The 24956-nt window shown below is 36.4% G+C and overlaps 1 protein-coding gene across 2 annotated transcripts in view; it reads right to left on the bottom strand.

Annotated features, from left to right (window-relative positions):
* LOC117792899 (tyrosine-protein phosphatase 99A) overlaps window positions 1-14748 on the bottom strand; it is a 31730-nt gene extending 16982 nt beyond the window's left edge. Inside the window, exons 1-3 of one of the 2 annotated variants that reach the window (XM_034633209.1) lie at window positions 13967-14748; window positions 3427-3630; window positions 488-768 (exon numbers count right to left, since the gene is read on the bottom strand). In XM_034633209.1, coding sequence (XP_034489100.1) covers window positions 488-768; window positions 3427-3630; window positions 13967-14438 — 957 coding nt within the window. In that variant the 5' untranslated portion in view covers window positions 14439-14748. The remainder of the gene's footprint in view (window positions 1-487; window positions 769-3426; window positions 3631-13966) is intronic. The other variant, XM_034633208.1, reaches the window with a different exon arrangement.
* Between the last annotated feature and the right edge of the window lie 10208 nt (window positions 14749-24956).

Raw genomic sequence — 24956 nt, forward strand, 5'->3', positions numbered from 1 at the left:
TTAGTTTGTAGATACTGTCTAGTTATTTATGCTCTTTGTGGCATAAAAATGCAATTATTGTGTGCAGTTTTTGGCGAAATTCTCCATAGTATTCCCCCCCTGTTGGATGTTATCGGGGTTGTTACCGATTGGTCTCGCCTAGACCCGCTTCCGTAGTCTGTTTATCAAAGCATACTTTTTGAGGGAGCAACAAAAATACAATAGGAATATGAGAATATCATTGTAAAGCTGCCAAAAATCAACATTTTGTTTGTGCGGGTGTAGAATAAATCGTTTAGACAGCCAAAAAATTGCAAAAACAGAAAGCAAATAAAATTCGCATAGAACAATGCAAAGGTTCCAAGTTGGAATACAAAATTGTGGTCTGCTGCCATAGAGAAGAACCCTTTGAATATATGATAAATTGTTGGACAACAAAATGGTCTATAAATACGTAAAACCTGGACTTAAAACAATGAGAGTCCTTGGGTCTGCTTTTTCTACTTACCGCCGTTTCCAGCTCCTTGGTAGATGCATTGATGCGTATATCACGATGCGTATCCTGACCGGTCAGTCGCGTTTTAATGATGTAAAAATCGATGGTGTTGTAGAACTCATAGGGTCGCTTCCAGCGTATCGTAATCGACTCCTGCGAATGACATGTCAGATTTACAATCGCCGGCGCACTCGGTCCGCCCACATCCGTTCGCTGGGCAATCTGATCGGAGGGTTCTCCCTCGTTCTTTGTTGTGAATGCTTTCACAATGACACGGTAATCGGTGAAGGGTTCTACAAAAAACAGATAACAAAATAAAAAGAACGAGCATAAATAGAAAGAACAATTACGCTGCGATGAGCACCTTTTATTTCAGTTCTATAGCCAATTTGTCTGATATAAAGATAAGACTGCTTAAATTACCTGCAACTTAACACATACCTATAGATTTGACTTAAAATGCTAATTTATTTATTTGGCTATTGATTCTCAGAATATATGTTATAAAATATGTTCAGCATAGAGAGCTTTTAAATAGATTTAGTTTATCGGAATCACATAAATCGCATGCCATTCAAATTACTTATCAAAATTATAAATATTTAAATGTTTTAAATAAGAAAAAAATTAATTTAAAAATGACTTTTATTTATTTTTTATTTTTTATTGCTTGCGATGGAATGGAAAAATTATCCTGCTGAATTAAAAGTAATTTTTTTTGATTTTTTTTTTGCTTTTCAATTGCTTGTTTTTAATTCATATTAATTTTTTTGTTTAAGTTAAGTTTTTCTAGCAATTTCCTATTAAATTAAAATGGAATCAGATATATTTGTCTTTTTTACATTTTCTCAATTTTTGTCAGTTGTTGCTGTTGTTGTTGTTAATGTTTATTATGGGCAACGTTACAACACTATTGGCATATAACTTAATGTGCTGAAATGCGAGCATGTGAAAGGAAACAGCTTGTGACTGTAGTAAGTAAGCAGCATTTCATTGACAAAGTGTCGAGCATTAATAACATCAACTGAGGAAACAGCCAAGAGACACAAATTGATTTAATATGCAGTGACAAAATGAAATATTTTTCACTTTGCTTCTGGGTTGATTACATTTACTGACATGTTGTGAGTTTTTAATTAGTGCAACGGTGGCAAGAATGCGCTGTTATTTATGGAAATTAAATTTTCAACATTTAAATGTTGAGCGTGCAACCAAATTTGGCAAAGGACGGATTCCGAAAGTCTTTTGAAAGTGGCTTGCAACAAAATGCTGCAGGCTGCAACAACAACTGCAACAGCAAGAACTGCAACAATTTGATGCCTGAAGCACCTGATGCACGTAATTAATTAAACAATGTGGGAAGCGGTTGCTTCTTTGACATGCGGGCGTACGCTGCGTATGAGCAACACGGAATGCGAGTCGCAGCTTAATTGCACTGCCTGTGGCAAGGAAAATACCACGTCTCTTGGCTGCCGCTTCTAATAATTCATCGTAACGCTGAAACTATGCAACAGTTTTAGCTGCCATGCTAATAATGCTTAAGCTCTCCCCCCCCTCTCTTTCCCCTTTCTTCCCTTCCAGCATTAAAATATGCGATGGAAAGGAAAATTATGCGAAGGGCGTCTCCTTGTGACTGGCAAATAATTTGCTTGGCTTAACTTGGCCCAGCTTAACGGGTCAGCAGCTGGCTCATAATTACAGGCGTCAGAGTTGTTAACAACAAAAAGTGGCCAGCGAAAAGTACTTGAAACTATTTAATTACAAAGCGGCGAGCAAACAATTGACTTCAGCTACAATTAAGTCTAACAAAAGGTAAAAGCCACCTAGCTGACAGGTTGACTGGTGCGTATCGGTCTCAGCTATTGACAGCTTGAAGCCTGGCCAATAGAAAGCAATTAAAATGCCGTTTTAAGTGTTGACAGCTGGCGGGCATGACTGTACTTTGAATAAGTAGCTTAAAAGAGCTCGCCTGTTTTAGATATTTATTTGCAAAGTTTGTCAATTATGTTGATATTAACGTTTTAAAGAGTCTAACATTTCATAGCATACTTTTGGGAGGCCTTTAAAAATAAGTACGTACGTTGTCAATTATTTAATTAATTATTTTCAGAGACTGTAATCATTTTCAGTTTTATTATAAAGCTAAAAAAATAATCATTATTTTATGAGTATTATTATTTTACTTATGATTACTTTTGAGCATAAAATAGAAGTCAAGAATAATCGTTATTTTTGAGCAAAAGAAGAAAACTCATAGAATAATCCTTATTTCTTGAGTTTTATTTTTTTCAATCAATAATAAATCTAATGGTGTTATTTTTACTTCATACAAAACAAAATTAAAATGAAATAATTATATTATTGGTAATATCATTTTAAAAATTGTTTTTATTTTATTTTTAAATTTTAAAATGGTTCACTGACTAGTTATGTATATAAATTTTGTTCATATTTTCCTTATAAAAAGTCAAAATAACACCTTGAGTTTTGTTTGATTCAAAAAATAAAAAATAAAACTCAAGAAATAATCATTATGCTATGAGTTTTATTTTTTTGCTCAAAAATAATGATTATTTCTTAAGATTTAAGTTTTATTTTAAGTTTTGTTTGTGATTCAAAAAAAAATAAAACTCAAGAAATAATCATTATGCTATGAGTTTTATTTTTTTGCTCAAAAATAATGATTATTTCTTCAGTTTTATTTTTCTACTCCAAAATGATGATTATTTAAAGAGTAAAATAATAAAAATCATAAATCTTAAGATCATGGTGAAATTGCATAGATTACCTTTGAAAAAAAAATTTGGATAAATTTCACGTTTTTTGACATTTATTTGAAGTGAATAATTTACTTTACTTGCATGCATTTCTGTTGTTTAATAATTCTGACTTAAGTAGGAGATTTATACATTTTTTTTCTTACTTAAAATCTAAAAGTTAGATGTACTTACTCAGACTCTGCAGCTCGAAGTGTATCAGCGTTTCGGCCGAGTTGCGGGAATTCTTAACAATCTCGACGCCAGTTTGATTGTCGTGTATGTGGAAAACATGATAGCCGGCAATGGCACCATTCTGGTTCTTTGGTGGATGCCAGGACATTGTAATGCTATTAGCAGACACATCCAGAACGGTGAGATTTTGAGGTTTGCTTGGCACTGCAAAAAACAAAACAAAAAAGATACAAAAAAGTTGTCAAGTGAAATGCGTATAGACTCAAGAGCTTAGACGGTGAAAGTGCGAGTATCTGTCGCTTGACACACACTCGTCCTTAAAATATATAGAAAGTTAAATATTGTTTTTTATCAAAGCTGCCATCACAGCTGCCAAATCCAAACGCATGACAATCCTAGAAGAAAAGTTCTTGAGCATACTTTGCGGCGGAATCGCATAATGAAAGTCAGGCCGGAAGACGCCAAAGTAATGTGGATGCGAGCACATATAAATAATTTATTAAATAACAAACAAAAATAAAAGTTGCAAGCGAATGAATGGCAGAATGAGAGTAAGAAAAAAAAAAAAAATGAAGAGAGTCAAATAAATTGAAATGAATATTTTGCAAGCAGACGAAACAATTTATATTCAAATGCCACTCACATGTGTGTGTGTGTGTGTGTGTGTGTAAGGAGGTAATAAAATTATATATTCAATTACGAAGAAGAGCAAGGAAAGAAGCGAAGAGAGAGAGAGAAAAAAACTGGCACAAGCCAAGCGCAAAGTAATCGAAGCGCATAAAGAAACGGAAATGCGATTGCAAGCAATTTATTATGGCTGCAATTGTGTAAGACTCACACACACACACACACACATTTATATATATATATAGATACTCCTACATACGCTGGTTATAATCCAACAAATGAAACCAAAGGATGCAAAGCTGCAGCAATAATTTCATTTGGCTGCCAAAGGACAACAGTCGACCATGTGTGACGATCGAAGAGGAAGTCGGGAAAAAGGATTTTGCGGACTCTGTCCAAGTGCAAGTCCAAGTCTGTTATGTATGTAAGTGGCAAAAAGCACTAAATGGTAATTTATTTTACTAACACAACAAAAGCAAATGGCAAATGCCAAATGGGCATGGACAAAGGGCAAAGGCAAAAACGTTTTGCGTTTGGCAGCAATCAAAAGAACAAATGAGTGACCCGAGGGCGGTCCAAGCACTTGACCTGACACTGTGCCATGCAAATGCGATAAAGCTTAGCAAAACACAACACACAACACATTCTCAGTTTCACACATGTGTGTGTGTGTGTGTGTATAAAATAAACAGTCGCTGTCAATGTGCAGAAATTTATACAATTCAATAAATGGCATTTCTCTTTTTGCTCCACTTTGCTTTGCTGCTGCTTCCTCTTCCTCCTCTTGTTCAGTTCTTTGCAATTGAAAACGGAAATGGAAATGGGAAATGGACAGACGAGCAGTAGCATTGGGTACCGGGAACTGGAACAGCAAAGGAAAAAGCCAATTTATAGACTCCCAACTATGAAAGCTAGCTGAGCGAGGCAAAGGAGAGAGCGAGAGGGAAGAAGAGAGGGCAAGAGATAGGTTGAAAACTACGGCATTGGCAAATTGTAGGCGCCGTGCGCGTGGTATTAAAATCAATTAAGCAACAAAGTGCTGCATACACTGAGGCGCCACTGTCGTCGAAGGTACAACGAGGCAACCAACGGAACGTCGAGTCGTGGCAAGGATACCTGCCAAATGGGGACAGGGGGCGGGGGGAGGACAAAAGTTAATAGCATTGACAGATGCCACAGACAGTTGGCCATACATTTTCTTTGTCGACTATCTTAATCATTACCCACATCCTCAACTGGCTCTGTCTGTTCAGCCAAAGCCAGTTTCTGTGAGCCTGTCTTAAGTGCTCCTAATTGGTTTTCCCCATATCGTTTACAATCATGTGAAGCCGCTTTGTTTGCTCTTAGTTGACTGTAAATTGATTTGCATGCGCTTTCCTGTCTACTGGTTAACCATGTTGCAACATTCTCCCAGGGATTTGTGGCAGTAATTCTATAGTATTGATGCCTTTACAATAATCAATTTATATGTACTTAATTGATAACATAAACTTATTGACATAATTTCTATCTATCAGGCATAATAAACAAGAATTTCTAACTGGCAAATGATTTAAAATGCACAATTATTTTTATACATTTTATTATAATGTATTGAATTAAATTACTTTTTTTTTAATTGAAAAGAAATGCATTAAATGTGTTTCAAAAAATGTATCGAATAAAATATACAGGTGTGTTCTACAAATTTATAGCCCAAAATCAATTGTTGATGTTCCTGAAAAAAAAAGAAACCATTGGATTCAAATGTCTAAAAAAAATTGGTGAGATTTGACAAAATTAAATACTTATTAAATTGAATTAAAATATTTTTAAATTTAATAAAAATGCATAAGAAATATGTTCCAAAATATTAAATCTCTAACATTTTAGCAACACCAACATTTCGAACGCTTGTTTTTAAAAACATTTCTCTTCAAAATCTCTAGAGATTTCGGGAACACACCTGATACTCACAATTAATAATTTTCTTGAATTTAGCAAAACTCCGAAAAACTAAATCTCGAACAAAAATTTTTCATCCAAATTTTTAGAGATTTTTGGAATACACCTGTAACTATATATTATTCTCCCTCAAGCTAGCTTCTTAGCACAAACTTTGTGATCCTTATAAAAGGCAGAAATGCGTCTCTTGAAAAATTCCTTTTACCATTTTCCTATCGGTTCACAGGTCTATCTTTAACGACTCCGTTTTTTCCTTCAGAGAGCTACAAATTAAAAGAAAACAATAGAGAGGAGGCACACTAAGAATTGCCCGGCGCCCAGCGGAAGAAGCCAAGTGTGAAAAGCAAAAGAAAAACTGTGCAAAAAAAAAAAAAAAAAAAAAACGAAAAGAACGGAGCGGAAAAAACAACACAAAGCTGCGCGTGATTATTTTCACAAAGCAAAGACGAAAGCAGGAAGCAAAATCTTTTTTTAAAAGAGTAACGCCCGAAAACCAATATAGACGACGTGCTTAAGTTGTTAAGAAAGGCAAACAAAGGCTGTGGGCGAATGCAAGAGAGGGAGAGTAAGAGGGGTAAGTGGTGGTAGGGGTAGTAGTAGTAGTATCGGAGATGGCTAAGGGACCGTAAGGTGCGCTTCACTCTGTGTGTGTGTGTGTGTGTGTGTGAGTGTAAAGCAAATAGCATTAAGTTGTCTGAGCCTAAAAAAAAACTACGCTAAGAATAAAGTCAAGAAAAACAGAGGGAAAATTATCGTGGTCACACTGACAACTCAATACACTATGAAAGTTGCTTGACAAGTCAATTAAAAACATAAAAATTGTAGTGAGTTGTAGAATAGAAAAGTAGTCGTAAGACCTGAATTTAGGGTATTAATGAAACAAGTCTTGGCCATTGTAACGCGTGTGCTTTATTTAGTTGTGATCCTTTGGGCGTTGTGTTATTGTTGTTGTCGCTGAAGTTTACGAGCTGCTTTAGGATTAAGCCAGACGTAAAAACTAAACAAAAGGCAACGTGCAAAGCGCCACAGAAACAGAGGGAGAGAGAGCGAAATAGAGCGGTTGTGTGTGTGAGAGAGAGAGAGAGACAGAAAGCAAGTGCGGGCGGCTCTCACAGACACAGAGGCAAACAAACAATTAAAGCGCCAGTGTGTAGAGATGTGTTAAGGGCACACACTCGCACACACACACTCGCACACACACACACACACACACATCCGGATTCACATGCAATTTGACATGTGAACGCAACGCGCTTGGCTGCCTTTCAATGGCACCTCAAAGGCTCGACTTGACTGCTCGAGATTTCGCATAAAGGCGCAAAAAAATTATGCGAAATAAAGCCGAAAAAATAAATGAAAAACTTTGTCTACCAAAGAGAGAAAAGCAAGAGGCGTAGTGCTGACAGTGGGCGTGGCAACACAAAGTGTTATGTGTCTGTGCCTTAAACGGACACTTTAAAGTGTCAACAATATTTCTGAAAATTATAGTACATAACATTCAGAAGATTATAACATTCGTTTCACATTTTATATATTGTTAATATCAGGGAATCAAACCAAAATAAAAACGGCTCCAGTATACTAATTAGAGTATACTAATTAGAACATAAATGTAATAAAAGTTGAGGCTTAAGATTTAAAATTTTGAATCTCAAAAAACCAAAAATTGCCAAAAAAAAACAATAATTTTTGATTTGTCACGATTTAAAAAAAAAAAAAAAATTATACACAAAAATAAAATACTAATTAAAAGATAAAAAGTGAAGCTTTATATTTTTCCGGTTCCGGTGCTATTCCCTGGCTAAAATATTAAAAACAAAAATAGAATAGTTCCATTTAATTACATGGTTGACAGTGTAAAAAAAACCAAAAACCCAATTCAATTTGTTAATAGCTTAACGCAGTTGGAAATTAATATAAAGTATTAAATATGGAATTGAATGAATTATATTTTATTTAATTGCTGCACCCTTTTTAGTTAATAATTTATGGCACATTTAACTTCAATGTGAAATATAGCCCAATGTTGTCACAGAACTTGACATGTCTTCAAGCTATTATTCAAGTTAATGTGCCATCTACTCGTATTTATACTTATGTCATTTAAATGCACACTCAACATTTGCTAGGCAAATAAACCCTTTTGCAATGTTACGTTGTTAGACTGTGTGTGCTTTGCCATTTGTCTGATACATGTCATTTGCTGTTCTTTGATTGCTGCTCGTTGTTAACTTGGCCTGTAACTGTAGCTGACAATGCCCACAAATTTGCGAGCTGAGCTTCTTGACATGTGTCCGTTCGGGCCATTAACTAAGCACAGAACAAAGGATCGACAGGTAAATAGCTACACTGAAAAAAAAGACCAACTTCTAAAATCGAGAACATTCTCTTAAATGGTTTGTTCTCAATATACTCAGTATATTTTTTCTAAAAATTAAAGGTTCGAGTCCCAGGCTTAACCAATTAAAAGAATATTTATAAATTTAAAAAGACAGAATAAAATGTATAAAAGTGGAAATTAAAAAATAAAACAAAAAAAAATTATAATTTTAAAAAGTAATATTTAATATTTTTTTATTTATTGATTTTTATTTTAAGAACATTTACTTTTAAAATTAGAACTTGGAACTTAAGAACTCTATGTTCTCGACGCATTTTTTAGACCAAAATTCTTAAGAACATATAATAAAAAAAAATTATAAATTGAAAATTATAGTATAAATTTTTTTTTTATTTATTGATTTTTGTTTTAGGAACATTTACTATTAAAATTAGAACTTGGAACTTAAGAATTCTATGTTCTCGACGCATTTTTTGACCAAACTTCTTAGTTTTGAGACAAAATCTTGATTTTAGAGCATTATTTTTATCAGTGTAGTAGGCACAGTCAAGTCTAAGCAAAGCGATTTAATATTTGTTGTATTAGAATTGTCATTTTTGGATTTCTTTATGGCTTTCTGCTTCAAGTTAATTTATATGTTTACTATATTCCGACTCGACTGTATTCTAAACAACCATTTGTTTTATTTATTTGCTCACATTAAACAATGTTGCCAGCTTTAAATGGCGTCGGCTAATTAAGCCTGGCCCACACCAAAAGGTTCATAAACAATTGTGCGATAAATCCAACGGCGCCGGCTTCTGCCATGGCCAAAGGTTATCGACAGGAAGTTGCACATGGCAGCACCATCATACTATGGCGGCCATTACCATCCGTTTTGGGTAGGAGGAGGGGGGGGGGGGGTGGTTGCTCTCTTGAGACGCGGAAACTGTTTAGGGCTCGACAGATGTAGATGTATCTGGCGACAGAGTCGGCTACAAAAGAAGGCATCAATGTCACGTTCAACGTGTCGAGTTGTTGCACTAACAAGGTGTTTATGACTTTAAGCATCGCATGTGTGTGTATACACACCCACACACCCGCAAGTTGACGTGTGTAGCTACAAATGATGCAGTAGGCAGACAAAAGGCGTCCGCCTACAAGTGACTTTCAAGTGCAAAAATAAAAAAAAAAGAGCAGCCAACACATCAGTCGGGGAGTAAATGATGCTCTTGTTGCCATTCAGGGTTGTTGTACTGCATCCGTTGTTCTTGTTCCTGTTGTTGTTGTTGTTGTTGTTGTAGATTGTAGGGAACAAACAGATTGTCATGTTGGATTGCAGTTAGCCGGATGTTGTTGGGCGCTCGTTTTTTGCCCAAAGCGCCGATAAAAAGTGTTTATCTCTTCAGATTTGGCCATTTGCATTGTTTGTGTTGTGTTGTGTTGTGGCTGCAGGAAGTTTAAAGTTGCTCGAATTCCATGAATTAACACATAACAATGCAGCCGAAAAGTAGGCAACATTTTTTTGCACAGCGATAAACGACAGACGTGTGTGTGTGTGTGTGTGTGTGTGTGAGGCAAGTGTCAAGTGGCAAGAGACAAGTCTAGAGTCGCTGCTTGGCTTATCAACGTTCGGGCCAAAACGCCTTAAGCACGTATGCAACGCGTGTGTGTGTATGCGTGTGTTTGTGTGTGGTCATGTCGCAAATTAAAATCAAGACAGCAGCTAGAAAAATGATTGATGGCTGTTTTGCAAAATCGCTGGCAGCCAAAACAGCCAAGAAGTGTAGAAAAAGTTCAATGATTTATGCTTTTCACTTAGTTAGTTGTGAAAATTTGCCGGCTACTAAATGATTGTTTTCTTCTAGCTGCTGCTGCTGCTGCTTCTTCTTCTTCTTCTTCTTCCACTACTTTGGACTTTTAATGTATTTTTTGACAAGTCATGTTCATAACTCAGTGTCCTGTAAAATTTCTATGAGTGACGCCTAGTCCAAATACACCCACACACACACACACACACCCAGCTCTCTCTCTCTTTCTCTTCTCTCTCTTTCCTTAGACATTGCAGCATTGAAAGTTTTACAGCAAAGTTAAAGTCCAAAGTTTGTGTTGGCCGCTTTTTAGTTATTTTTCGTTTAGACTGACTTTCATCTTCTCTTTGTGTGTGTGTGTGTGTGGGTGTGTGTGTGTTTTTATTTATTTCGTGCAAGGCAAATCATTTGTCAAAAAACAGCAGCAAACTTTGGCTGCTTGCTGTTGACAAGCCAAAAGTTACGTCAATTTGTATTAGCAACTTTTGCGGGACTACAAAACTTTGAGTGGCCAATGCTGAGATTCTATCCATCGAAGATGATATACCAAAACATGTTTAAAATCTATTCTTCAGCTCAAATGCTGAGAAGTAGTTACAAGTTGCGAATGCTTGCGGTTTTAAGATGTTAACTTTACTGAGTTAATGTCAAACATTTGAATGCTTAATTCTGCATACGTATAGTAAAACAGTAGTACAGTAGTCTATCGCAATGACAGTTACACATGGCACCTCGTCGAAATTAATTATCCGAGTAATTCTTTAGCGAAAAGTTGCAGTTGCGAAACTTTTGTCAACTGTTGTTTGTCATTATGTCGTCAACAGACTGCAGCATCTGACAGATACTCGAGTGCATTTAATTGCTAAATTGGGTCTGGGTTCTGGAAAGTGCAGCTGCTGAGACTCGGCTGCATGTTGCAAGCTGCAAGCAATTCCAATTTCATGCCACTCGACGCCTCTCAAGTGCCATTCAGAAAAGCTGACGACAGATATCCCAGTGCAGTGCTCAACAAAATTAGCGGCATATTTGGGGGAAGTCTTGGGTCTAGCTCTTTCCCCAGGCACTTGATGAGCCGAAAGTGTTACGAATTTGTGACGGTTACGCGGCTGAACTGCGTCTTCAAATGAATTTTAAACACAAAAACAAGCGGGAAAAGCTATAGTTGAGATCCCGATTATAGGATACCCGTTACTTATTTCAATATATATAAAAGTACTTTAAAGAAATTACTACCTAATAAAAACTTCTGCATACTTTTAGGTTATTGTATTGAAATAATAGATTTTTGAAAAACTTTGGTTAGCTATTACTCCGGTTCTACTTGCCCAATCTTGCTGCGGTTAAGTGATATTATAGATAATATTAATAGATAACGTAAATTACCATGAAAACTGTAGTATCTTAAAAACTGTGGGTGTGGTAGCTTTTCGCGATTGGAGATGCCTCCTTCTCTCTGTTACATACATTCCATCGAAACAATATACCTTTTTACTTATTTTTTAAGTAACGGGTATAATTAACTCAACACCAGCAGTTGAAAGAAGCACAAAGTTGTGAAAAACAATTAATTAAACTAATGACTTGATAGAAATTTACAGAGAAAGAGCATGAGATGAATTGTAAAAAGTTCATTTTGCTAACTGATAATTTTCTGTATTGTTCTCATTTGCCTAGTCATTGAATAATGCCATAAAGCTGTAAATAAGCTTTAGTTTCTCAGTTATCGATTAGATATATTAGATTTATTTGCTACCCAACACATGATGTTGGTGCTAAATACTTGATCTACATAATTAATTTACTATTTTAAGCCTACCCTTAAATCTTGTATGTATATTAACTGAGTGCTTGTATTCAATTCCATTTCCAAGCGTGTTTTCATCAGTCTCTCAAGTGAAAACAAATCAATTTGCTTGACTCAAATAATAATTAACGCTAAGCGCATTTTTAAGTTGTGTGCCGGCAATTGCTTAATTTACAAACTGCGTCGTCGTCTCTCGACTAATTTGCATAAATTTTTAAATATATAGTATAGTCTAGGCTGCTTTTAGAATGACAATTCATATGAAATAAATGATATAAGCATGCCTACAGTCAAGGTTATTTCATTGTGTACAAAAATAAGATAATAATAAAGTTGAGTATTCACAAATAAAGTTATTGACACTAAAATGCAATCAAACTTTCGAACAGCTAAAAAATGAGAGAAACTTCAAACTATTTTTATTTTACTGAATAATTGGATTGCCAAATTGAATTTAAGTGTCATTTCATTCAAGTTCAAAGCAAGTTATTTTGGGATATTTGAAGTACAATCGAAATGAAATATGATGTGCTATGCCGTGAACTACTTAGCCCTTTATTTACTTTGATTTGTGTTGGGAGCAAGTGCTGAACTAAATACAAAAAACTAAATGCATTTTAATTCAAGTTTTGCGTGTGACCGCTAAATCAGCGCCCAGTCTTCCCAGCCACGCCCCCTGCCTTGGGCAGTGCCATGCAATTTGCCAGCTGTCAGTCTGCTCTCAATATTGAGCGAACTTGTAAAATGCTGGTCAGCACGCAATGAGCCAACATGCAAATTGCACATACGCCACGTGGTCCCCCCCCAACTCTTTATTAGGTTTGGAGTGTGTCGAGATTGTAAATTGTGGATGGAGTGTACAATTAAACGATAGCAACAACTTGTCAGCAGCTTGCGTTTAAAACCAGGCCATAAAGATTGTGCACAGTTAGTTAGAGCTTAACAATAAATACCAAATAATTGTGGGCCATAAAAGTTAAGTTGTTAATTGCTTTGTTTCGTCCTTTTCCATTCATTGTTGCTATCGCGTGATGCTCGAATTTCAATGAATGTTTTGCCCTCAACTTTTGACGAGTTGTTTATGTTGTTGTTGCTGTTGTTTTTGTTGTGGTGGATGTCAATCCCAAGGCATATTTCATTAAACATCGGCCAGCGACCCAACAAAAAAACTTGCACCGCAAAAACAATGTTAAATAATTCATTCGACGAGCTGAAAGTTTTGCGTGAGAATTTAGCCATATTACAGAGGGTGGCTAACCCCCTAAAGAGGGTTAAGAGCCAACAACAACGCTGCGTGTTAAGGCCGAAATTCAAACTCAGTTAATTGCCTTGAAGTATGCAGAGAATTGCCATAGTTCATTCATTTTGTTATTGTTTTCCGTGTTATCGATAAGAACTGAACAGCTGAACAATTGAACTATTAACTGTCTGTCGATTGAACCTAGGTTATCAACTATATATTGCTGCCACACTTTGAGGCATAAGTTTTATTCGCTCTTTGCAGCAAAACTTTGGTAATGTCAATGAACCTCGGCGAGCCTCGGGCAACCCAACAATAATGGGAAAGTCTTGTAAGCAAGTCCATTGAAGCCATTTATAGACTCTGAATCAACTCACTGACCAGGCTGGGAGCTACAAGGACTCAACTGCAGCTGAAAGTGGTCTGAGCAGTGCTTAAATTCAATTGATTTTCTATTTAAATAATCACTCGACAAAATATACATAGAACTATATGGACTTTCTATAATTATATATAAGTACTTTTCTTATTGCCCTTTGGACATGAACTCTAAGCCATAAATAGTGTACATGTCATTAATTTTGAGCCTTTGCAACATTAAGTTTTGCATTCAAATTGTTATATTTAAATTTGTAGCTTATATTTTTATTAATTTAATAAACTATATAACGCTTTTTGTGGTTGAATTATATTATTTATATGCAACAAAAGGAGTTAAAAACTAATGAGAATTGTCAAATGAGTCATGAATCATTTGGTTTTCTTAAAGATATAGTTATTTGCAACAAATTTACCATAATTATCATCGACGGCGGCGTAGGGAGGCGTGGCATCGCCCAGTTTGGAGTCCAATGTGTCGCCGGCAACGGCAACCGCATTGGAGAAAGCCAACGTTGTGGCAGGAATTGCCGGTGGTTGATCCTGCTGCTCGATGGATGTGGGTGCAGTGACCTGTGGTTGTTGTGGTTGTTGTGGTGGACTGTGCGTGGCTAAGTGAAATTCAGTCTCAAGGGTTTCCCAGCCAGAGCCAGCATGTCCATCATCATTGACCAGATCCCTAAGATTCCGATCCGACGAACTGCTGACCATGGGCAACTCTGTGCTGCTGCTGCTGATGATGATGTTGTTGGTTGCCACCGTGATTGGTATTGAAGTGGTGCTTGTGGTGGGCAATGCGGTGGTGCAGTGTTGCTGGGCAATGTTGCTGAACAGCAACAGTTGCAACAGAGCACGCAGCACTATGGGCAACTGATGTGGGCGTGGCATTGTTCCTATATTTACGTTTATGCTATTCGTTGTGCTTTAATTGCTTGAATCGATTGTTCGTTTGCTTTGTGCTCCTTTTGTTTTCCTCTGCTTCGCTTTGTATTCTCGGTGATGTTTGTGCGCTTTTGTCCCACTGTGCACGCGACGCGTCACGAATGTAGGACTCAAGCCTTTTGTTATTGTTGTTATTAGCTTTTGCTACTTAATTACAACATTTTGTGCATTTTATTCATTCGCGATTTGTTTAGATTTCTTGTGCATTTGTTTATCGTCTAATTTATTGCTATTGTTTTTTATTTGCTTAAATGATTTCCATTTTGGCACTGTCATAAAAAATTGTACAAATAAATAACTGATTCGCAAGTTGTTCTTGTCTTGATCTGTGCTAACAGTTGTTGTTGCTGTTGTTGTTGTAATGCTTACAAAATAAAACAACCCAAGCGATGCTGTCACTTTTTATGATAATTTATTGCATTTTTTCGATTTTCTGCCATTGTTTCAGCGCTCTTTTTCGCCTTTTACTTATCTCTGCCCTTTGTTCTCTTGCGCTTTCTTTTGCACTTTTCTGCGTTTTATTGCTATTTAATATACACACACACACACACAGTCATCACACACACACGCACACACACATGCAGGCAGAGAGCGAAGAGCGCAGAGTTCAACGAGGTTCAATCTTTCACCAACTGAAGGGGCGTGTCTGAGCAGAGAATCGTACTCATGTGTGACCAGTCGACCACATGAATATTATAAATGTGCCCATATAAAATATGAGGAGCTTGCAACAAATTGGCGACCCTAAAGTCGACGTCGTCCTCCCGTTGACATGTGTGCAACAGCTGGACTGGAAGACTGTCTTCTGGATCTACATAATACAACAAAATTCAGTGACAGATTTGTGCGCTAACACAGCAGATACTATTTTCAAATTCCTATTTTTTTTAAAATTATTTGTCCTTTTTTATTATACAAATTAATCTAGATTTGTATTTATTAAAATTTTAAAAATTGAAATAAGGTTTGTTTATTAATTTTTTTACTAATAAAAAAATTATAAGGTATTTTGTGATTTTTAAATGATGTACAATTAAATACTATCTCCAAATTTAATTTAATTTTAAGAAAAATATATCTTTTCATAATAGCACATCGAAAAAAGTATAACTGATATTATCTAGATAATTATTTCGGGATTTGTTTTTAAAGCCAGCGCTTATTAGCGATCCACTCTCTTAAGCAAAGGAAAATATGATATCTTTACCGATTTCTAAAGGGAAATCTTGTTAGCTGTCTATCAATGTGTCAATCTAGTTAACTAATTGCCAAACGAGAAACTAGTCTAATGCAATATCTGTCAATCATTCTGTGGAACTAATATACCTCGCCTCAACCAGTAATTGCAGCGCATCACTGCCTCTGGCTGTGGTCAGAGGGAAAGGGATAGCGAAAGAGAAGAAGAGGAAGAGAGAGAGAGTGCTAGGGAAGTGAGCAAAGTGCAAATTACAGTGCGCTCGTGCTGATTCATTCAGAACTGCCTCTGCATTGGCACGCCATGTGCTGAGTGTAAAGTGTTTCTCGTTTTTTGTTTCTCGTTTCTCGATTCTCGTGACTGTCGAGCAGCCGGTGCTAATTAGCAGCTCATCAAACTGCAGCCACATGCAAAAAGAAACCAAGTAAGGAAGGGCGATTATAATGCTTAACGGGCTGACTCTAAACATTAGCATTAGACGTTACTCCAATCAAAGAAGCAAAAAAAAAAACAAGTGGGTAAGGCTATAAACGATATCCCAACCATAGGATACCCTTTACTTATTTTAATATAAAAGTACTTTAAAGTAATTACAACCTAATAAAAACTACTGCATACTTTTAGGTGATTGTATTGAAATAATAGATTTTTTAAAAACTTTGGTTAGCTATTACTCCCGTTCTACTTGTTCGATCTTGCTGCGGCTAAGTGAGATTATAGATAATATTAATAGATAACGTTATTTACCATAAAAACTGAATTATCTTTAAAACTGAGGATGTAGTGGTTTTTCGTGATTTGTGGGGACAGAAAGGGACATGGCTTAAATTTGAAACAAACTTGATCTGCGTGGGGTATATAGAAAGCTGTGTGCCAAATTTGGTATCTCTATCTCTTATAGTCTCTGAGATCTAGGCGCTCACACAGACGGACAGACGGACGGACGGACAGACGGACAGACACGTATGGCTATATCGACTCGGCTGTTGATGCTGATCAAGAATATATGTACTTTATAAGACTGGAGATGCCTCCTTCTCCCTGTTACATACATTCCAACGAACACAATATACCCTTTTACTTATTTTTAAACTAACGGGTATAAAAATTAATATAAAAATGTGGCACATAAAGACAGACAGATTGAGAACACTTGCACATTCTGAAGTACGCAGACTAGATAACAGGGAGAGAGGAGGGGCATCTTTAGTAGTTATAAAACGATATTGGAAATCGAGTTGATGACAAGACTAAAAATTGGTCAATCAAGCGACAATTGTTGGCCATTTATGGCCCAGAGAACGTTCAACGTTGTCTGCGTTGACGCAGTCAGCAAATACGATAAACAGTCGGGCATCGTAAAAATAATAATGGCAATAACCATAGTAATAACACTCATAGGGAGCCTCTGTCAATATTTAATAATCGAATCGGGGTCAGCGACTTTGAGTCAACAATTTGATTAGCAGATTCGTGACTGGCCTGTGTGACATGTGCCCGGCAATTGCAAACGTAATTGAAAAATTGCCCACTGTTCGCTGTCAAGTGCAGAACGGAAGAGACGCAATGGGGATACACAAACATACACATACACATACATATGCATATGTATATCATCTATATGTATGACCCATAAATAGCAATCAAATACACACAGCCTGAAAGACTCATTCACATACATGCACAAAGAGTCGTGACGACTTTTTTATGGCCGCTTGTTCAGATAAGCTCCATTATACTTGTCATATATGTACATAAATAATAATCATAAGCCTGGCTTATGTGTGCGTGTGCGTGTGCGTGTGTGTGTGTGATTGATAAAAAGTGAACGAATTGTAGTTCTAACAGGTAACAAAATTCATAGATGCCTCTTTTCTGGAAACGGAAGTAGAAGCTACTTACTTGGCCCAAAACTGCCCAAAAAAAGTATAAGCCGATTTTCGTTTCGATTCTTTACAAAACTGGCATTTTTATGGGGGCAATTCAAGAGCTGAAGTTGTGTGTGGGTGTATGAACAGAGAGAATGCTGAGAAAGTGTCTCAAGTGTCAATAAAAAACACATCTAATTGATGCTTGTCGATGGCTGAACCAATTGACTGTAACTGAAAGAGTATTACAACTGTGTAGAGTATTATTAAACTGCAATCAAACTAAATTGATCTACATACTTAAGAAAACAAGCTCAGATGTGTATGTGTATTAGTGAGCTTTTGACTGAAAAGCTCTGTGCGCTTGTCTCGTAGAGATAAAGCTTTAAGCTTACACAATGTTCGTGTCCGTGTGAACTATGTGTGTAAGCTGAAGGAAGATCGTCTAAATTTCAGTTTAATCCATCGAGTTTTAGCATATAATTAGCGTGAGAATAACTAAGAACCCACATCCACTTGAAGAAAACCTCAACGCAAATAGATACATTTGTATCTGGCTACAACACGCGTCCCACATGAAAGTGTTTGTTTATATTTGACGCAGACAAGCGGTGTTTTTTATACACTCATGAATGGCCTATATTGTGAGCTCGAGGGTATATCGAAATCGTTTGTTTTGCTATGTTAACCGACTCTTTGAATGGCGTTAATTTGAAAGGGAAATAAACGAAAAGACAGCAATGCAAACGGAGCCAAACAATGCAATGAATCGCCGAATTGTGACTGGATGGGCCATGGCTAAGGTCAGTGCACTGGGATGCAAAGCGCCGCATGTGCCGCATGGGCGAAAGATGCGCATGCACACAAAAGGACATTGGCGCCACAGGACATGGCGAAAAATCAATAGAACCGGGCTGGGTTAAATAATGCACGTGGTACCGACGACAGCGTACAACGAGACAACGAGATATCCAGAACTCTATTGGAAGACCTCTCCCCAGCAGACTATCGGATACCGAATAGAACCCAAGGGAACTAGCACACAGTACTCTGGAAATTGTGTCACTTAACTGTCAAAGAACCGAACTGAGCGTGCTTATCATGATATATGTTGTGTTGTCTTCTTTTTTTTTCTCCAAAATTCATCTGTTGACTTTGCTCTGTTCTTCTTTTGCTAAATATGCTAAATTATGGCGACATTGTAAAAGAACCGAAAAAAAATAAGTAAAGCTGAGCTTCTTGGGTTCCATATAAGACATACGGCGTGCGGCAGAATGTCAACAAAACTCGACGAGAGCTGAGAGTTAAACTCTCTCGCGCTCTTTGTGTTACACTCTTCGCTCTCTCTCTCTCACTTGAGCGTGCGACTCGTTTTGAGCGAATTTGCCTGGCCTTTGGGTTGCGTTCTGTGTTTTTTTCTTCTTTTTTATTGATTTCTTGAAAGGTACACAAAATGCGAATAACAACAACAACAACAACAACAATATAAGGAGCAACGCAACGAACAAAGGCAACAACAACAACAACACTTTTAACACTGGGCGCACTATTGGAAACTATTTTTTGTTGTTAGATATTCATAAAGTTTATTGTCATATTTTTATGTTTAGTTTGCATTGTTTTCGATTTAAACTTTTGACACATATTATGCATAAATATATAAATTTTCTTTATTGTTTTCAGACTGTTGGTATGTATACACAAACATACATAAGTACATATTCATATTCATATGTAGATACGTTTTTGAATATTTATGTGTGTCTTGTACATTTGCAGACTGTTGCCATAGATGTAGACATAAATACAGAATTACATGTATGCTTATTAGTCCATATATTGGTTAATTTCAGTTAATTGCTTGATTCTATATTCTTTTATATGCTTTGTACCAAACTGTCCGCAGCTGCCGAAAAAAAAGGCGGCTGCTGCGCAGAGAGTTTTTCAAGCGAACGCACTACACGAAAATTTCACAGGGTTTTTCACGTCTGCAAGCACTGAGTCACTGCATTTTGTTAGTTAATTGGTTTAAATCAGTACAAGCAATTGCATTAGGTAAATTTTATTTAGTATTTGTTTAAATTTTGTATATAAATTTGCCTCTTTTTGCTTGGGCCACAATCAGAAAAACTACAGCAACGAGACGGCGGCGACGACGACGGCGACTATGATGACAGAGACAGACAAACACACGGGCGACTGCTGCTGCTACTGTCAGATACACTGATACATTCGCCGCCGTTGACTTGGGCCAATTCGCCGTGTTGCGGCATATGCGGCAGCTGCTGCTGCTGCTGCTGTGAGCAAGAGAACAAGAGAGCGAGAGAGTGAGAGAGTTCTTGTTTTTGTGTGTTTGTGAGTGACTCGCCAACTGAACAAAGTGCGAGTGCAAAAGGGAAATTATGCTGTTAGGGAATTTTTATTGAGAGCGCGCATTTGAATTTTGGGAAATACAAGTGTGTTAGCTATCGATAACAACTGCTTATAGTGCAAGAATTTAATTTCAATTTGCAGAGATTGACGTTTTGATAATAAGAACAACACAATCGTAATGTGTGTTTATATAAGAACGTGATTATTTTTGGTTATCAATTATCAGGTACTTCAGCGATAAGCAATGTAATTAGTTTGTATCACAGAAAAGATTGATAAAACAAATAAGCTATAGGGAGACATCACTAAACGTATTGGAAACTGAAGGGCTTAGATAGCTATATAATTAAATATATGTATTTTGAAAAATTGTGGGGAATTCTAAGTTCATTGTTTTATGTTCTATGTTCATGTAGAATTTGTGCTCTATGGCAACACTTAAATCTGAAATGCTATAATATTTGACATCAGCACCCATTTTATATGCACAATAACTAAAGGAGCGCTTAACTAACTGGTTACTGCCCGTTTGCGCGTGTGTGTGTGTGTGTGTGTGTGTGTGTGTGCGTCTAGTACCGTAACCTACCACATCTTTTTTGGCAATTTTGTAAGCTCCCTACAAGAGATACATCATTTGGCATTATGTTAAAATTACCTGCCTATGCATAAAACCACTTGAAAACTCATTACAAAAGCAGCACACAACGTGTTACATAAGATACAGATTGTAATACATACACACGCACACACACACACACACATAGAAGATGGAAGGGGGAATGATGGCTCGAACTGGTAAAACAGTTTGCACCATTGGCCACAAAAGTAGGCGCTGCACAAGCTGCCTTAGGGGCGTTAAAGCACTTAGATTTATGTCGCCCGATACACGCACACACACACACACACACACGTACACACTGATACATACCACATAGTCACGACTTTGACTCGTTTTATGCATTTAATAAAAACTTTCACTTCAGCGTTCGCATTTTCCTTTTTTTTATTTATTTATTTTTTTTTTTTGATTTTCTTTCGTTTTTTGTGGCGTTGCAGCTAAAAGTTTTGCGCTGCATTGAAGCCAAGTACTTAAAAAGCAATTTCCATGCGGGCCAAACATAAAAAGGGCTGCTGCTGATGTTGCTGTGGTCCAAACTCCCGCCCAAATATTAATGAAATGATTTGAGTGGAGTTACGCTTATGCTTGAATATACTTAATTTTTTATTCTTTATCTTTTTTTTTTAATATTTTTCAAATTTTTGTGGCTTATTAAAAAGTTAAAAACAGTTCGAGGTGTTGCCATTGCCTATTTGTGTATGGGGGCAAGTATGAACAAAATCATAAAACCCATCAAAATAATGTTAATTCATTAAGTGGCAGTAACTTGCTCGGGCGCCCAAGTGTAGGCTATAAAAATTTTACGCACAAAAGGCAGCCGCAAACGCAGCAACAGCAGCAACAACAGCAACAACAACATCCTCATCATCTAAAGGACCTCAAGGAGCTAAAGTGCCTGTGGCAGTGGTAGAAATGTTGCCGCCTTGGGTTAGGTTAGGCAATTCTCCAGCATGCACTGAAAATGAATGATTTTTATTTATATTTTATGGGCTCTCGTTTTTGGGGCTGGTAATTAGAGCAGGTTTATGCCTTGCCTGCCAGGTGTATATCATGCCAGCAACAACAACAACAACATCAGCAAACAATAAACTCAAAAATTATGTGAATGAGTTTCTTAACTTATTTTCGGTTGTGAAACTGTTCTATAGGCTTTCCCGCAACAAAAAAGTTGCCCCCGGTCGGTTTTAGGCTCTCAAGATTTATATCTGGCACATGGCAGGCTGTCTGGCAGTCCGATAGTCTCGCAGTCTGGCAATCTGACAGTCTCGTAGGCAGGCAAACAAACAAAAAATGAAACGAAACGAAACGAAACGAAACAAACAAGCAAAGTTAAATGAACAACTTTTGTGCATTATTTATCTGCAAAATGAAAATACGAGCACTAAGAACAAACAAGATCATATAAAGAGTTTATTTAGCGACTGTTTAATACCCTATAGAAAAAACTAGGACAATTCGATTATTTTGAGATGTTCATATCAATGAAATATTGTCGGATTTTCAAAGTCTAATGCTCAGCGCTTAATGCTGAGCAAATTCTTTATGTCAAATAATAACGTTTTTACCCATACAGTTTTAAAATAATTTTTTTTAACAGTTATTTGTTGTTTAATTTGAATTTTTTTAAAATTTTATTTCATTGATTCCCAGCGCTACAAGTATTAAGTTACTAACAATTTATCGCACTAGTCACGACAATCATAATTTATATAAGTATAAAGTCTAATCACAAGATTGCTTAATCCCTAATTATTATAATTGATTTTTGTATTCAGTATTATAAATTGTTTTAGTTTAAATTTAATATTAGTTTTAATTTTTAATTTTATTGATTTAATTATTACTAATATATAAGGCTTTAATTTAATATTTTTTTTTAATTTTTTATTTTTAACTAAATATTAATTAAATAATTAATTACTATGATTTGATTGTAGATGTGAGGATAGTTTGGCCCTAAATTGTGTACTGCTGACAATTGTTTATAAGTTTTGAGGTTTTGTTTTATCTATGTTTAATTCAAAAATTGTATAAGCTGTATTTAAGTATAAAATTTAATTTAAGCTCCCAGAATATTTACATTTGCATTACACTGTGATAATTTAATTTATTGACAGTAAATAAATAAATAATTAAATAAATAAATAAAAAAAAAATATATAAATAAATAAATAATTAAGAAAATAAGTTAATATATTTGTTACCAATTATTGACATTGAAATGCGCAACTTGTAGCTGCAAGCTAATATTCCGTTCGTGTGGCTTACTAGGTGCAGGGTATAACAAATCATAACCACAACATTGCGGCATAATGGCGGACCAGACGAAGAAAACAGCTTGCCAGAAGCAGATGAAACCACTGTATGCCACTTGGCCTATCCCACTAACTGTCTGCCTGATTATGAGCAGCTGTCTGTGAGTGTGTGCGTGTGTGTGTGTGTGTGTGTGTGTGGTAGTCACTCATTTAATATTTTATGACTTATCTATTTTCTATTAAGATATTTTAATGCTGAAGCGAAATTGCACAGAGGAAACCACAGGGCAGACTTTGCTCCAAATTCAGATGAGCGCCCATAAAATCTAATAAACATAAGTCACTGCCTTATGTGTGTGAGAGTGTGTGTGTGTGTGTTGTATATTGTTGTGGTTTTGGCATTTTATGAGTTGACTTCAAACTCCTAAGATCTGCCTGTTTCCATTTTATCGTTTCTTAGCTTTATTAATACGCTCCTGAAAAGTTACAACTTCGTTGTTGTTCCTGCTGCTCCGGAGTCCCGCAGGCTGCGATTTTTAATATGCATTAAAATTAATAAGAACACGTGTCGTTCAAATATCGTCCTCAGCATCGTTTCTTGTCGTCTTCATAATTCCATTTTATCGCGCACAAATTTTTATAGCATCGCCGCAGGCGTCGATTTTAAATAATGCTACGCATTCGTCGTGTCTTGCTTTCATTTCGTCCTTTTGGTCCTGCGGTCGTACTTACTTTCGCCGTTCACGCAAATAATAATGTGCAAGATTTTTTCGTTGATTTTGCCGCCATTTTGTTGGGTTGTTAATTTTATGCTCATGAGATACGAAATTGTGACAAAAAATGCTGGCAAATTGCTGTGCAAAATGCTTGAAGGTAGCAATATGTATGAAAATAAAATTGCGTCATGTGATAAATTCCCTTCAATTCATACTCGTAGCTCGTTGGATTCTCGGTCATACAGAAAAGTGTTGCTTGATGTTCCGATAGCTGCGTTAATCTGGCAATCAAGTATTTAATTACATGGTACTTGAACTCGGGATTATTTGGCAAGCAGGAGCTATGAGTCCTATCAAACACGTGTGCCTTTTGATTGGCAAATTATGTGTCTGCTAAGGGCCAGTCAAGTATATGCGTTTAATAATCACATTCCCGGCTATCAGGCACAGGTCAATATGTCATGTGAAGTGCATTCAGGCCGAAAGCAAACATATTTGTGGCTTGCAACTAATATTTCATCTGGTCAGACAGCAACTGGTGACTGCAATATGTACCTATGCCTAAAAGCAGATCCTTTAGCCGCCTTTGACGAAGTTATACTCACAGTTGGCTATTAACTATTCAATTTTGTCAGTTTCCAGTTGGTATATATTAAGTGCTATGGGTTGTACCCTGAAACTTGTCAATTTATGCCAGTGAGAGTATAATAAAATTATCTGTTCCTTCTAATCCCCTGGCGAAATGTGCGGTCCGTTGGCCAAAAACAAAATTAGTTGCATTATGTCAGCATCAAGAGAATGGCATCTGTAATAATAGCAGTGTCAGCGCAAATCTTTTCTCCCCTCTCCTTTCCTTTTATACCCGTTACTTAAAAAATAAGTAAACGGGTATATTGTGTTCGTTGGAATGTATGTAACAGGGAGAAGCAGGAATCTCCGACCCTAAAAAGTACATTTATTCTTGATCAGCATCAACAGTCGAGTCGATATAGCCATGTCCGTCTGTCCGTCTGTCGGTTTGTCCGTCCGTGAGCGCCTAGATCTCAGAAACTAAAAGAGATATAGTAACCAAATTTGGCACACAGTTTTCTATAGACCCCATGCAGATCAAGTTTGTTTCAAATTTAAGCCACGTCCCTTTCCGTCCCCACAAATCGCGAAAAACCACCAAATCCACAGTTTTAAAGATAATTCAGTTTTTATAATAAATAACGTTATCTATTAATATTATCTTTAATCTCACTTAACCGCAGCAAAATCGGACAAGTAGAACGGGAGTAATAGCTAACCAAAGTTATTAACAAAGTTATTATTTCAATACAATCACCTAAAAGTATGCAGTAGTTTTTATTAGGTAATAATTTCTTTAAAGAACTTTTTTATATATTGAAAAAAGTAACGGGTATCCTATGGTCGGGATCTCGTTTACAGCCTTACC

Source organism: Drosophila innubila (assembly GCF_004354385.1).
Source record: "Drosophila innubila isolate TH190305 chromosome 3R unlocalized genomic scaffold, UK_Dinn_1.0 2_E_3R, whole genome shotgun sequence".
In the NCBI taxonomy this organism is placed as follows: Eukaryota; Metazoa; Arthropoda; class Insecta; order Diptera; family Drosophilidae; genus Drosophila; species Drosophila innubila.